Source organism: Dromiciops gliroides, chromosome 6, assembly GCF_019393635.1.
Source record: "Dromiciops gliroides isolate mDroGli1 chromosome 6, mDroGli1.pri, whole genome shotgun sequence".
Lineage (NCBI taxonomy): Eukaryota > Metazoa > Chordata > Mammalia > Microbiotheria > Microbiotheriidae > Dromiciops > Dromiciops gliroides.
Genome location: NC_057866.1, coordinates 43,609,991 through 43,624,384, shown reverse-complemented (window position 1 = coordinate 43,624,384; position 14,394 = coordinate 43,609,991). Strand labels below are relative to the sequence as shown.

At 39.7% G+C, this 14,394-nt stretch overlaps 1 protein-coding gene across 1 annotated transcript in view; it reads right to left on the bottom strand.

Annotated features, from left to right (window-relative positions):
* Positions 1-7,638: 7,638 nt before the first annotated feature.
* Positions 7,639-14,394, bottom strand: part of LGR4 (leucine rich repeat containing G protein-coupled receptor 4) — a 125,674-nt gene continuing 118,918 nt past the window's right edge. The window contains exon 18 of the mRNA XM_043971139.1: positions 7,639-10,719. Within this exon, the coding sequence (XP_043827074.1) occupies positions 9,443-10,719 (1,277 nt within the window). The 3' untranslated portion in view covers positions 7,639-9,442. The remainder of the gene's footprint in view (positions 10,720-14,394) is intronic.

Here is a 14,394-nt window from a genome sequence, read left to right as displayed (position 1 = left end):
TTAACTACTTTGGATAGAAAACTTTCAAAAAATGTTATTTGTTGACATTTAAAATTCTACTAAAATATTCACATGGATCTGGCCTTATCCATTTGGACATTCCTTCCAACAATGTCTATCCCACCCCATCCTTGCCTGCCTATCCTTTATATTCTTGTCCATATCTTCCCCATAGATACACCACAGAGGGTCCACCCAATATTCTAAAGCCCAGCCTCTCTTTCCTTCTAACATTTCAAAATTACTGGTGGTGTGCTTGGGGTGTCCAGCTATGATCCCGTGTTGTCCCCTTGACACATGTGGATCCCATTCTCATTAAACATTTCCCTGATTACAACCACTTTTGTTCTTCAAAGTTCCTCATTGGTCATACATAGGCTGCTTCTATCCACCATCCACTTCTTCATTACCCTCTGTGTAATAGTCATTTTGAGCTCTTTAGAGATCATGTTCGATGTGTCATAGCCACACATCAGTAAAGCATTAGTATTTTTCCTGGAATACTGAAGAGCCTCCTGGAAGAGATCCACAACAACTTAAAAGTTTGGTCTAGCCATCCACCCAGGAAAAACCAAGTGAATGAACAATGTTTGTGGCCAAGCTTATGATATGGCATTTGAGGGATGAAACAAAGAGCTGATCTGTCACATGTACATGGCAGTAGTACATATGGACAATGAGTTGGGTCTAGAATTAAAGTCAGTTAATAAACATTTATTAAATGCCTATTATATGTCAGGCACTATGCTAACTGCTAGGGATACAAAGAAAGGCAAAAGGCAGCCCTCGCCCTCAGGGAGATGACATTCTAAAGGTGGAAACAACATGCAAACAGCTAGGTACAACCAAGCTATAGACAGGATAAATTGGAAATCATCAACAGAGGGAATGCACTCCGATGGAGACATCTCCTGTAAAGGCTTCCTGTAGAAGGTGGGTTTTTAATTGGGACTGAAAGGAAGCCGGGAGGCACAGATAAGGAGAGAGATCTTCAGACAATTGTAAAGCTTCCCAGTGACCTCAAACTTCTCCTGGAAACAAGGTCCTACCTTTTCATTTTCATTTTTTTTTTTTTAGTGAGGCAATTGGGGTTAAGTGACTTGCCCAGGGTCACACAGCTAGTAAGTGTTCAGTGTCTGAGGCCGGATTTGAACTCAGGTCCTCCTGACTCCAGGGCTGGTGCTTTATCCACTGCACCACCTAGCCACCCCAAGGTCATACCTTTTCATCAATATATTGAATGTAGGTATGTAGGCTTTGATGATCCAGGCTGCTCTTCAGAGGATCAACTGCAGTGCCATAATCTAGTGATGCTCCCAGAAGCTATTTATCCAGTCCACTCCCTTTTTTAGTTCCTTATTTGCCTCTAGCAGCCTAATTACCCCACTTCTAATTGAATCCTTCTTGTATGCCTTGGGCTAGATTAAGTAGATATACTGTTATTGTTGAGTCATTTCAGTAGAGTCCAACTCTTTGTGACCCCATTTGGGGTTTTCTTGGCAAAGATGAGTGGTTTTGCCATTTCTTTCTCCAGTTCATTTCACAAATGAGAAAATGGAGGCAAACAGGGTTAAGTGACTTGCCCAGGGTCATGCAGCTAGTAAGTGTCTGAGGCCAGCTTTGAACTTGGAAAGATGAGTCTTCTGGACTTCAGGCCTGGCACTCTGTACACTATGGTGTCACCTAGCTGCTCCAGATATACTATAGTAGATATAATTCTAATAATTTAGGAACAATCAACAAGTATCTATTAAGTGCCTATTATGTGCTAGGCACTAGGGAGACAATGACAAAAAACAAAATAATTTCTACTCTCAAGAGGTTATATTCTATGGGAAGGAAATGTAGGAAGACTGAGTGAGGGCCTGAAAGGCAATTTTGAGTAACCTGCATAAATGGCAGCTATTTTGGCTTCCTAGTAGCTATGAATAAATACTGATAAATTTACTGGAAAAGTGGCCTCTGGATGTGCACTCAAAAGTAACTTCCCAAGTCATAAGTCTGACCATATCATGTTTCTCTCTCTCTCTCTCTCTCTCTCTCTCTCTCTCTCTCTCTCTCTCTCTCTCTCTCTCTCTCTCTCTCTCTCGCTCTCTCTCTCGCTCTCTCTCCCCCCATCCCCTAACTCCAGTGGCTCCCTACTTTGACCCTCCAGGATCAAATAGCAAATCCTATTTGGCCCCTTCCTACATTTCTAGTCTTATAATTTACTCCTCTCCACAACACTTTATCTCCTAATCCCTTGCATTTACACTGGCTGTCCCCTAGGTCTGGAATGCCCTCTCTCCTCATTCCTACATCTCAACTTCCCTGAAGTTTCAGTTCAAATATCATCTTCTGCAAGAGTTCTTTCCTGGTTCCCCTAATTGCTAGTGCCTTCCCTTTGAGATTATTTACAATTAACATGATATTTATTGTAAATGTACAATGTACACTATTTGCTTGTCTCCAAAATTAGAATGTGAGATCCTAAGAAAACCAAGATGGCAGAGTGAGAGAATGATGACAGAGTTCTTTTCCATAAATTCTTCTGACCAGATCTAGAAAATGTACCAGACCATATGATACGATTTCATGATATGAAATCCAAAAAAGTCACAGTAAGTCCTTTGTCCAGCTTATCTCCTCACAGGGAGATAGATAGACAGGTTTTCAAACTCTGAAGACAGGATTTGGCTAGGAACATGATGCTCTTGGGGCACCCCAGTACCCAGGGAGAGGCTGTAGAGTAGAATGAGAGGTTTCACATACATGCTAGAGTACTCCCAGACCCACACTGGGACAATGCAATGGGGACAAGGTGTCCTGTTCCACTTCACAGATCCAGGGTAGAGTGAGGAGGGGATCTGCACTCGGTGGTGTTGCTGGGCAGGTAGGCTCTGGGTGGTGAACCAAAAAAGGAGCAAGTTCAGAAGCCAATGGAGGCATCAGCAGTGGTGTGGCTCAGACCTCAAAAACAAAGCAGGGATTCACTTCCAATATCTAGTCTAAACTCCAGAAGAATAACCAGGGCAGGAATCCCACACCAAAGGTGAACCTATAATTCTGCTGCTCTGAGCCAAAAGAGTTTTCCAATTGGCTGACAGGTCCTGAGTCCAATAGCAGTCTACTGTTGGTCAGACCTAAATTCAGGTTAGCAACTTGTAGAGCTCGGACCACAGATCTTTCCCAGAATCACCACCTGGGGAGCACTGAAAACTTAGTCTACAAGCCTGTCTCAGTTCCTGGAATAGCGCAGTACTCGATGCCCCCCAAAAGCACAACAGGACAGAGCCAGATCTAATTCCTAGGAGTGTGGTAGTGCCCAGCCCTAACATCATCAAGTCCGATGTCAAGAAGTATGCTAGAAGGAGAAACAAGAGAAAAAAGAACCCCACCAGAAACCTGTGATATGGTGGCAGGGATGTTCAAGACACTAATACTGAAGAGAACACCAAAATGTCAACAAGCAAAACCTTAGAGAAAAACACAAGCTCAGCACAAATTCAACTAGAATTCCTAGAAGATTGAAGCAAGAGGTTTTTTCCCCTTAAGTTTAAAAATGTTTTTATAAATGAAATGAGAGTGATTGAGGATAAAATTGGAAAAGAAATGAGAAAGGAAATTAACAACTTGTCACAAGAGGTACAAAACCTTGTCTAAGCAAAAAAATCCCTGAAAATCTGAATGGATCAAATAGAAGCCAAGGACCCCATGAGGCAACAAGAAATAGTAAAACAAAGTCAAAAGACAGAAAGAAAGAAAGAAAGAAAGAAAGAAAGAAAGAAAGAAAGAAAGAAAGAAAGAAAGAAAGAAAGAAAGAAAGAAAGAAAGAAAGAAAGAATAAAATCTAAGGTATCTCAGAACAAAAATGAGTGACCTGGAAAACCGAGGAGAAAAAAATAAGAATCATCAAATTATCTGAACACTATAACCCTAAAATGAGTCTCAACATTGTAATCTTAAAAGAAAACTGCCCCAATCTCTTAGTACCAGAGGGCAAGGTAGAAATAGAATCCACTGGTAACTTCCTAAAAGAAAACCCCAAATGAAAATCCCCAGAACATCATAGCCAAACACTAAAGCTTCCAAATCAAAGAAAAAATACTGCAGCCAGAAAGAATTCAAGTACTGAGGAGCCAGTCAATATCACACATGACTTTGCAACTATCATTTTATGTTGTAATTTTTGTTTTGTTTTGTTTTGGTTTTTGAGAGGCAACGAGGGTTAAGTGACTTGCCCAGGGTCACACAGCTAATAAGTGTTAAGTGTCTAAGGATGGCTTTGAACTTGGGTCCTCCTGAATCCGGGGCTGGTGCTTTATCCACTGCGCTACCCAGCTGCCCCACAACTACCATTTTAAACGCTGAATTTGGAATATGATATTCCAGAAGGCAAAGGATATCGACTTTACACAAGAATAAAGTACTCAGCAAAACTGAGTATAATGTTGGGGGAAGGGGAAAGGAAAAGAAATGGACCTTTAATGAAATAGATTTCCAAGCATTCCAGATGAAGACCAGAGCTGTGAAGAATCTTTGAAGTTCAAACATAGGAGTTAAGAGAAACATTAAAAAGTAAACATGTAGAGGGCAGCTAGGTGGCACAGTGGATAGAGCCCAGGCCCTGGATTCAGGAGGACCTGAGTTCAAATCTGGCTTCAAACACTTGACACTTACTAGCTGTGTGACCCTGGGCAAGTCACTTAGCCCTCATTGCCCAGCCAAAAAAAAAAAAAGTAATATAATAAAAAGTAAACATGAATGAACAATGAAAAAGAACAAAACAAGGATAAACTGCTTACATTCAAATATAGGGAGATGATACATGTGTATCCTCTGATCCCTATCACTAGCAGTCTTCATAGAGAGTATCCAATTAGACAAGACCTGGAAGTGGTTCTGTTATACATGGTATAACATGGTAATGGGTTGGGTTTTTTTCCCCTTCTTAATGAGATAGGGATAGGGGTTTGAGTTGAGAAGACAGATCTTGTCCAATTAAAAAAATACTATATATGTGTATATACACATATACATATAGATAGATAGATAGACATAAGTGTGTATACTATACACATACATAAAACTTGGGAATTTTGATCAACATGATAACCAACCATAATTTCTCACGATGAAATCTGTTGCCCATCTCCTGACAGAGAGGTGATACACTCAGAGCACAGATTAAGACTTTTTTTTAAAGAGACCCAATAAGACATGTTTTGTTTGATTATACTATAAGCATGTAACAAGTGTTTTGTTTTTCTTGCTTTCTTAATGGGGGGAGAGGAAAGAAGAGGAACAGAAGGTTGAGCTTTGTTTAAAGAATAAAATTTAATTAAAACCCAAAAAGGATGTGACTTCTTTGAGGACAGAGACTGTGTTTTTTGCCTTTGTACCTTGACCAAACCATAGTAAAGGCTTAATATATGTTTATTCATTTAATGGTGCCTGGCACATAGAATGCATTTAATAAATGTTTGGCTGAAATGTCACTTTACTTGGATTTTTAGCTTTTATGTTAAGAAAAAAAAAGCCATCTAGACAAAAAAAAAATAGAAATATACAACCATTAGTATGTATGACAAAGATTAAACAAAGAGACAGTTAAGAGACAGAGCCAAAACTAGGGCTAAGGTAGTTAGGCAGATGCTGAGGGCACAATACACAAGAGAAACTCAACAATACTACTTTTTCTAATCTGGTGTGAAAAGATTTCAACCCATATCCATGCAGAGTACCCACAATGATGAAATCATGGAGCTTTTGAAGTCCTTAAGTAACTACAACTCTATTTTTTTTTCCTACTATAGAAAAAAATGCATGTTCTAATGCCAGAAAATCCAGCTCTCCGCAGCACATAAGTATTTGTTTTATAGTAAGTTAAGTTGCATGTGGTACAGTGTAGATTGGACAGTGGACAATAACACTCAGGAGGCATAACTTTTAAATACCAGGGAACCCAACTTTCAAGCTTTGGCACTCAAATGCTTTGTCCTGGCTCTGATTAGAAATTATCTTAATCCAAAAAATACATAAATCAAATACTCAGAGCAAAATGATCTCAGTCTGGGAACTTTCCTAACTACAAAGAAATACAGTAAACCCAAATTTGTAAGCATTCCTTAGCAAAGTGAAAACACATCCACATCATGCCCCCAGTAAAGGCCTTCTTTGAAGCTGTGAGCCGAGGAGGTGACCCTCACTTTTCAAAATTAAGCCGACCAAGCACAAGCTCTTACCAAGCCCTAGCCCAAGCTGGGAATGATTGAACAAAGTGGGTCATATAAATGTAATGGGTTATTAGTGCCATTAAAAAAAAAAAACCTATAAAGAATACAGAGAAACTTGGGAAGACTTGTATTAACTACTGCAGAACAAACAAAAAAAAGCAGAACCAAGGACACAATTTACACAATGATCACAGTAATAGAAACATTTACAGATATCTGAACTCTCATTGATACAGTAACTAGACTTAACTCCTGATGACTGATGGTTAAGCAGGCCTCCTCCTTGGGAAAGAGGTGGTAGATTACAGCTGTGAAATGAGGTACATTATTAGATGTGATAAATGGTTTGTTTTGCCTGGCAATGTTTTGTGACAAGGGAGGGAGGGATATGATGTAAGAAAGAAACAAACATTTATAAAATGTTAAAAACAAAACAAATTCAGTGTGCGTGTGTGTGTGTGGGGGGGGTTCCCGTTACTGCAAATAATGAATCACCTCGATATCTGAAGTTGTAATTATGTAAAATTTGGCAACCGGCTCCAGCCCATTGGAAACACACAGTGAGAACTTGAATAATGCAACCATTTCAAGGGATTCCTTGTTGGTTGGTTTTGCTTAACTATCTTTTTTACAAAGAATGGTTGAATTTGAGGTGTTCTGAATAGTTTGGGTAGAATTTAGGCTATGCTTTAAGGTGTACTAAGCACTTTCCATATATTGTCTCATTTAATACTCACAAGAACCCCATGAAGTAGGTGCTACGATTATTCCCATTTTACAGATGAGGAAACTTAGCTTGAAAGAAGTAAATCCCTCATTGCCCAGTGTCACAGCTGGTGAGGGTCTGGGTCAGAATTTTAACTTAGGTTTTCCTGATTCCAAGTGCTGCCTAACTGCCTGTAAAATTTTATTTTATTTTATTTTATTTTATTTTATTTTTAGTGAGGCAGTTGGGGTTAAGTGACTTGCCCAGGGTCACACAGCTAGTAAGTGTTAAGTGTCTGAGGCCGGATTTGAACTCAGGTACTCCTGACTCCAGGGCCAGTGCTCTATCCACTGTGCCACCTAGCTGCCCCGAAAATTTTATTTTTGAAAAGAAAAGTTTTGAGCCAATGGCTTGTATTTCCTGCCTTACAGAAACTAGCCTAAGTTTGGAGAATTTTGTCACCAGAAGATTGGCTCCCAGGTGGTAAATTTCTTTGGCCAACTCATGAGACCATCCACTGAAGGTGAGGAGTGTTTGATGCAATTTGGGTAGGGAGGAAGTATCCATCTACAGAGATGAAATGACTTATCTTTTGAAGCAATGACGTGTCTATGGTTCTCATCTTTCTTTTTAAAAAAAAGCAAAGAAAACTGTTTTTGGCAACCTGAGCCTTAAAAAAATGCAAAAATGATTTCAACAAGGCATTCTTTACCAATGTAATATTTAATATTTAGGAGATGTGTAAATATACAAACAGCAATTTTTAAAACTTGTGAATAGTTGCCCTTACAAAATGACAGCAACCAGTAAATAAATCCCTCCCATATTTTTTGTACAAACTACATGATTTTGATATACAAAGATTCTGGTTTGTTTGGTTTTTTTATTACACTGACAATGTACAACCAAGATTATTTACAATGCAAAAAAAAAAAAAGGATAGAAACCACAATTTAACATTCTGCTACTGGCAGCCACTATTCCTTAGGAGGTAGCTTTAATTAACGAAATGAACTGAAGCCACATTTCCCATCATATGTTCTATCAAATAATTTACATATAAAGATAAAAATTCATTATATGCACAGTATATACAGTTTAAACTTTAAAACTGCAATCTAGCTTAATTGTTTTTTTTTCATATTTCCAGAATAACTGGTAATGGCAGTGGGTTGGCTACTGTTTTAGCCTATGGTTCAAAACACATATCAGACAGCTGTAACTGGTTATGAGACTTCGCATTGTCTTGAACTACAGACCCACCAACTAAAATTGGTGAATTAGGAATTGTTGTTTTTAACTTAAGACAAAAGAAGTTTTTGAACCTCAATGATGCCTTTACCCTCTTACCTTATCTCACTAGATTTTCCCAATATCTAAGCTACTACCTGCTTCTAAATTAGGCACACTTTTGGAAATAGAAGAATGCTAAGAAAAATTAATGCAGGTTCCTGATTGTACCTTAGGTATTGGGAGAACCTAGTATACTAGGAATTATCTGTTTAAGTACTTTGAATCATAATTACTCTGAATTAAATTAGAATAGAATTAAATCTATTCATTCCCCAAAGCCTACTTTGATTTCAGTATAAATCAACATATAAACAGATACCATGCCATGCAAATGAGAAAATATCTGTAGGGCCCATGATGTTAATTGAGTTTTGTCTTAGAAAAACAGATATATCTCTGAAATATCTTAGGTATGATGAAAAAAATCCCATTTCACTCATTTAAGCCAATTAATTCTGTTAAATTCTTTAGTCCTTTATGATCTTCTTGTAGAAGGATCTGGATGATCTCAAAATATGGAGGAAAAAATTACATTAAAACCATTTTTAATAGAAGAAAATAACCATTCAAGTTCCACTGAAATCTGACAGCTGTTAATATTTTTAATTTAATAGCCTTTATAAATCTGGGGGTTCATCAGTTCTTTAAACAAAGTCTTATTCCACTAAGTCAAATACTGAAGCACAAACCCAAGTTTTGATGCTTATACCCCCTCACAGTTTTGTCTGGGAGACACTCCCTTATTGGCTCTGCACTATATTGTCCTGAGATTAATGCTGAAAACACTATACAAAATTAGCAAGGAATTTTTTTCCTTATAGGAAGTCACATTTCGAACTAATTTTCTAATATTAACAGCTGTTCTTTCCCTTGTGCTTAACAGGGAAGTGGTGACAAACTTGTCTCTTGCAAATCAGATGAAGTAAAATACAATTAGGATATGTTAAAAAGTTTTTCAAGTTAGAAAACCATATAAAAGGAAGGACAGTGCTTGGAAACGGTCTCTTCATTGATTACAATTTAGGCCCCGGTTCTTTGAAAACATACAGTATGAGAAATACCCTGCCACCTTCTCTTTTTATTAGTGACACCAGGCAGGAACTACACAAGTACTTCCCCGATGAAACTTCAGAATAGTGTACATTTGAGAAAAATCAGACTTTTTACTTAAAAAAGCGGGGGGTATGTGTGTGGGGGTGACAATAGAATAACTTATTAACAGTGTTTTTCAGTCTTTAACTCTTGGTATATTATAAGCATAGCGGACCAAAGGGAATCCCCTACTCTGATAGAAGCAGGCCCGCCCACAGGCCTGCACTTGGTCTGAACTGTCCGAGACAAATGAGTCTTCCTCATCTGCGTAATCAGAGTGAGCAGATTGAGTTCCACAGTCAGACCAATAGCCATCTGGTCGCTGGCAAGGTGCCACGGCCAAGGCAGGACAGCTGTGTGATTTAATTAAGTGTTTGCATGACACTGGCTTGGTTAGAAGGAAGGATTCGCAACAGTCACACACGGTCAGGTTTCCCTGCAAGTGTGAATACATGCCACAGTCATAATAGAAATCCTGGGTCACACAACCACCCTGGCTACTGATGGAAACAGCAACAGACCCATTCTTCCTGGTCATGTGTCGCCGCAGTAACTTCCAGTCTTCTTTAAATTTGGGGTTGAAGAAGACATACAGGACTGGATTCAGGCAAGCAGGCAATGGAAAAAATATCAAAGTGACAGACTTCATGATCTCTGGGCTGACGGAAATCGCAGTGATCAATGGTGCAAATGAGAAAAATGCAACAGGGCAGAAGAAGATGCAATTGGTGAATATGAGCCAAGCAACATGCTTGATCATGCTAGCCTGGGAGTGCTCCGAGAGGTCCTCTTTTTCCAGGTTGCAGTAAAGTTTGGTGTAGATAATAGCCATAAGGAGAAATGCTAATGAGTTGAGGAGCACAAGGGTGACAGTGAACCCTAAGGAAGCTGTCTCACCAGTGGGGAAGGGCAAGCAGAGGGGAGATGCAGAATATTCCCCTCTGTGGAAGAGGGGCAAGCACCCAGCCACCGCAGCACACAGAAACGCCAACACGGCGGCCGCCTGGAACTGTCTGAGATGGTTGCTCTTCCCATTTTTCAGGATCTCCTTGGCGGATAAGCTTCGTTCAACAGCTGCTAGCATCAATAAAAATATGGCACTTTCCGATGAAAATACAGCAAGGAAGCCAGCGACTTTGCATCCATTGCCGGTCTCCCACCAGATCCCAAAGTCAGCAAATCTTCCCCAAGAGACAGCATCGAGGAAAGTTAAAATGCCAGTATAGACTCCCGTGAGTAAGTTAGACACTGAAATCAGGCCTATGAACAGTTTGGAGGAAGGCCACGGGGCACGAGCTGCAAATGTTGTTATAAGGACAAGTAGGTTGAAGAACAGTGCAACCAAGAAAATAAACCACACGGTGAGACGGATCATCCAGCTCCCCAGCAGATATTCACAGGGCTTAAAGGCACCTAAAAGGGGAAAATAAGGGCAGTTTTTAAAAATGAAGGAGTGTCAGGGACCATGTTTCTTCATAAAAAGTAATGACCATTTTTCTGCTTTTAGAACCCATGTGGCTCAGGTGAATTAACTTGAAAGTGAAAATGAAAGGGGCAGCTAGGTGGTGCAGTGGAGAAAGCACCAGCCCTGGAGCCAGGAGGACATGAGTTCAAATCCGACCTCAGACACTTGACACTTACTAGCTGTGTGGCCCACAAAAAAGTCACTTAACCCTCACTGCCCCACAAAACAAAAACAAAAATATAAACAAACCACCCTAACCTGAAATAATTACTTGGAGTATCTGCTAAGTATTATTTCAAAGAATTACTAAGCTCATCAATGGCATTTTAAAAGTCTCATTCTACTTATCTATAATGCACTTATGTCCTTCAAAGTGTTTTCACAAGGCCCCACAGAGCAGCATTGGGGGGGGGGTACTAGCAAAGAAACTAAGTGGGTGTCCATCTACTGGGGAATGTCCAAACAAATTATGCTACATTAATATAATAGAATAATTTTTGCCTTAAGAAGAGATGAAATGGTTTCAGAGAAACCTGGGAAGACTTGGATGGACTGATGCATTGTGAAGTGAACAGAACCAGGAATAAATACAATTTATGCAATAACAATATTGTAAAGACAAACAGCTTTGAAATACTTGAGAACTCTGATCAGTGCAATGATTAACCATGATTCCAAGACTAATGATGAAGCAGGCTCCCTCCCACTCCTGAGATATAATGATATAATGAGAGATATAATGGACTCTAGGGCAGAATGAGACATGCAATTTTGAACAAAGAAAATGTGGGAATGTGTATTGCTTGACTATGTATATTGTTAGAAGGGCTTTCTTTTTCTTTTTTATTTTCCATTGGTGGCAGGAGGGAGGACAAGGGTAGGGGGGAGAAAAGAAAAACAAGAAGAAAATAGAAAATTCTGGGAAAGAAAAGAAGGGAGGCCAGAAAGAAGGACAGCTTTGAAAGCTATATACTTGAAAGGAAAAGGAAGCAGTTTCATGCAACATTCTCTTTTTCTATTCTACTCTGTTTCGGAAATGCCCATTCTATTTGAGGTTTGTTAAGTTCAGAATAAAGATTTTGTTTTGTTAGATTGTATGTGAGGGCTTTCACGTTCATTTGAGGCTCATAACAGCTTCCTGGGGCCATAGTTATCACTCTCTCCTTTCAGGTGGGGACACTAAGACCTGAGATGGTTAAATAACTTGGTCAAGATTCCAGAATAATTAGGCTCCTGACTCCAAGTTCACCAGTCTTCCCACTATATAATGTGGTGCCACTCAAAGCGTTTGCAGAATACAAGAATATGCTCAATCCTGCCTCATTTTGTTCAAGCACCAGTAATTAATTCTGGTATATTAGCTGCCCACTACATGCCATGCTGTAGTCACTTATAAAGCAACCACGAGGAGAAACCCCACACTGGGGGGTATGTGACAGAAAGCACCAAGCCTGAGGTTGGAGTTGAGACATTTTCTGACGTGCTCTCATTTTCCATGTGTGAACAGTCAGGAAGCCTGCCTTGATAAGTTGTACAAACAGTGCAGCCCACAAGTCTGAAAAGTCCCCTTCAAAGAAATGACCCACGCTCAAGGCCAGAGCTCCATAGGCCCCATTAACCATTCCACATTAAAGGACTGGAACCATTCAGCTCTAACCTTGTTCCCAACCGACACAGGAAAAATAAATTTTCAGCTAAAATGAGGAAAATTTGTTCCATAGATCAACAAATAACCCCGTTGAGCTTATGGTGACTGTAAATGGAATGGCTCTGTGGACTGCTTCTTGTAGACTTTGGCAAAGACTAATTCACAAAGTGAAACGTGGTACAAGAAACTTGCAGGATGCTTTGTATTCTCATTCATTCAGCAAATATTCTTGGCATCTGGACTAAACATCAAGCCCAGTGCTGGGTGCCACAAAGCCCTATGATAGCTGGTGTGGACAGCCATGATTGTTACCATTAGGAGGATGACATGGACTTGTTACGAGGGAGGTCAGTTTTATTAACTTCATGTTTTTTTTTTTAATAGTTGAGGAAATTGGAAATAACCCATGTTTATGTCACACCCTATAAAGCCACAACCCCACAAGGGAAGAGGAAAGGACATTTACAGCTGCAGCCCAGACCACCCTGTAAGAGGGAGTATATTGGAATTGCCAGGGGAAACCTCAGCCAGGTGACTGACCAACAGGGAAAGGGATGGGGGGGAGAGGGGTGGGGCTCCCCACCAGGAACCATGAAGGCATTCTTCATATGAGTCCTTTTTGGGCTGGAGGGGCAGGTGGGAGAAATGCCCAGCTCTACAGGTACAGAAGGAGCATCTGGTCATTAAACCAACAGAAGCTCAAGAGATGCAGAACAGACAGAAGCTGGTGGCAGCAAAAAGGTCAAACTCTTGCTTCTCTCGGGGCTGATGCTTCCATATTCTGCCAGCGAAATGAGGTTCTCCCTCCATTTCCAAAATCAAATCTTAGGGTATGGCCCAGGATTCAACTTTGAGCACAACCCCTTCTTCCGGTATCAGAGGATGGTTTTCCCCCCTACCTGCCCCAGGTCCTAATGAGGCAGGAAAAAACAACAACAACAACAAAAACAACCTAAAAGTGGTTTTGATTCTGTCCTGAACTTAAGGCCCCAGGCTAGTCTACTGTACCATCAAATAGATACAGTATAGATCAAACAAATTCTATCAGATGCATTTTATTTCATCTTTCCCTTCAAAGTAAAATTTCAAATCACTTTCCACTAGTGGTTCTTTCTATTGAGGAATCAAAGCCTGACATTAACATGTGTATTTTTAGCTTAATAACTTCCTCTATTTTTTTTTTTGATTGATGTAATCAGTAAAGGAAGGAGGGGAGGTGATCTTTGGTTTTGTTTTTTGTTTGTTTTTGTTTTTTTGGTGAGTCAATTGGGGTTAAGTGACTTGCCCAGGGTCACACAGCTAGTTAGTGTTAAGTGTCTGAAGCCAAATTTGAACTCAGGTCCTCCTGACTCCAGAGCCAATGCTCTATCCACTGTGCCACCTAGCTGCCCTGGTGGTCTTTGTTTTTTAATAAGAACATTTAAAATTCTTATGATTCATCAATCATGTCATCGTAGAATCTAGGGATTCCAAGTCTATCTATCAACCAGCATTTATTTTTTTTTATCATAAAAGCATTTTATTATTTTCTAGTTACATGTAAAGATAGTTTTCAACATTTGTTTTCATAAGATTTTTAGTCCCAAATTTTCCTCCCTTCCCTTCTCTTCCCCCTTCCCAAGACAGAAAGCAATCTGATATAGGTTATATATGTACAATCACATTAAATGTATTTCTGGATTAGTCACGTTGTGAAAGAAGAATCAGAACACAAGGGGAAAACCTCAAAAAAGAAAAAAGAAAAAATCAAAAAGTAGAAACAGTATGTCAACCAGCATTTATTAAGGGGTTATTATGTGTCAGGCACTGTGCTAAGTGCTGAATACAAAGAAAGGCTAAAAATATCATCTCTTGTACTCAAGGAGTACACAATCCAACAGAGAAGACAAGAACCCTGGCCTTGGAGTGACAGACTTTGTCTCCATCAGAATGCAAGTTCTCTGAGGATGGGAACTGTTTCATTTCACATATTCGT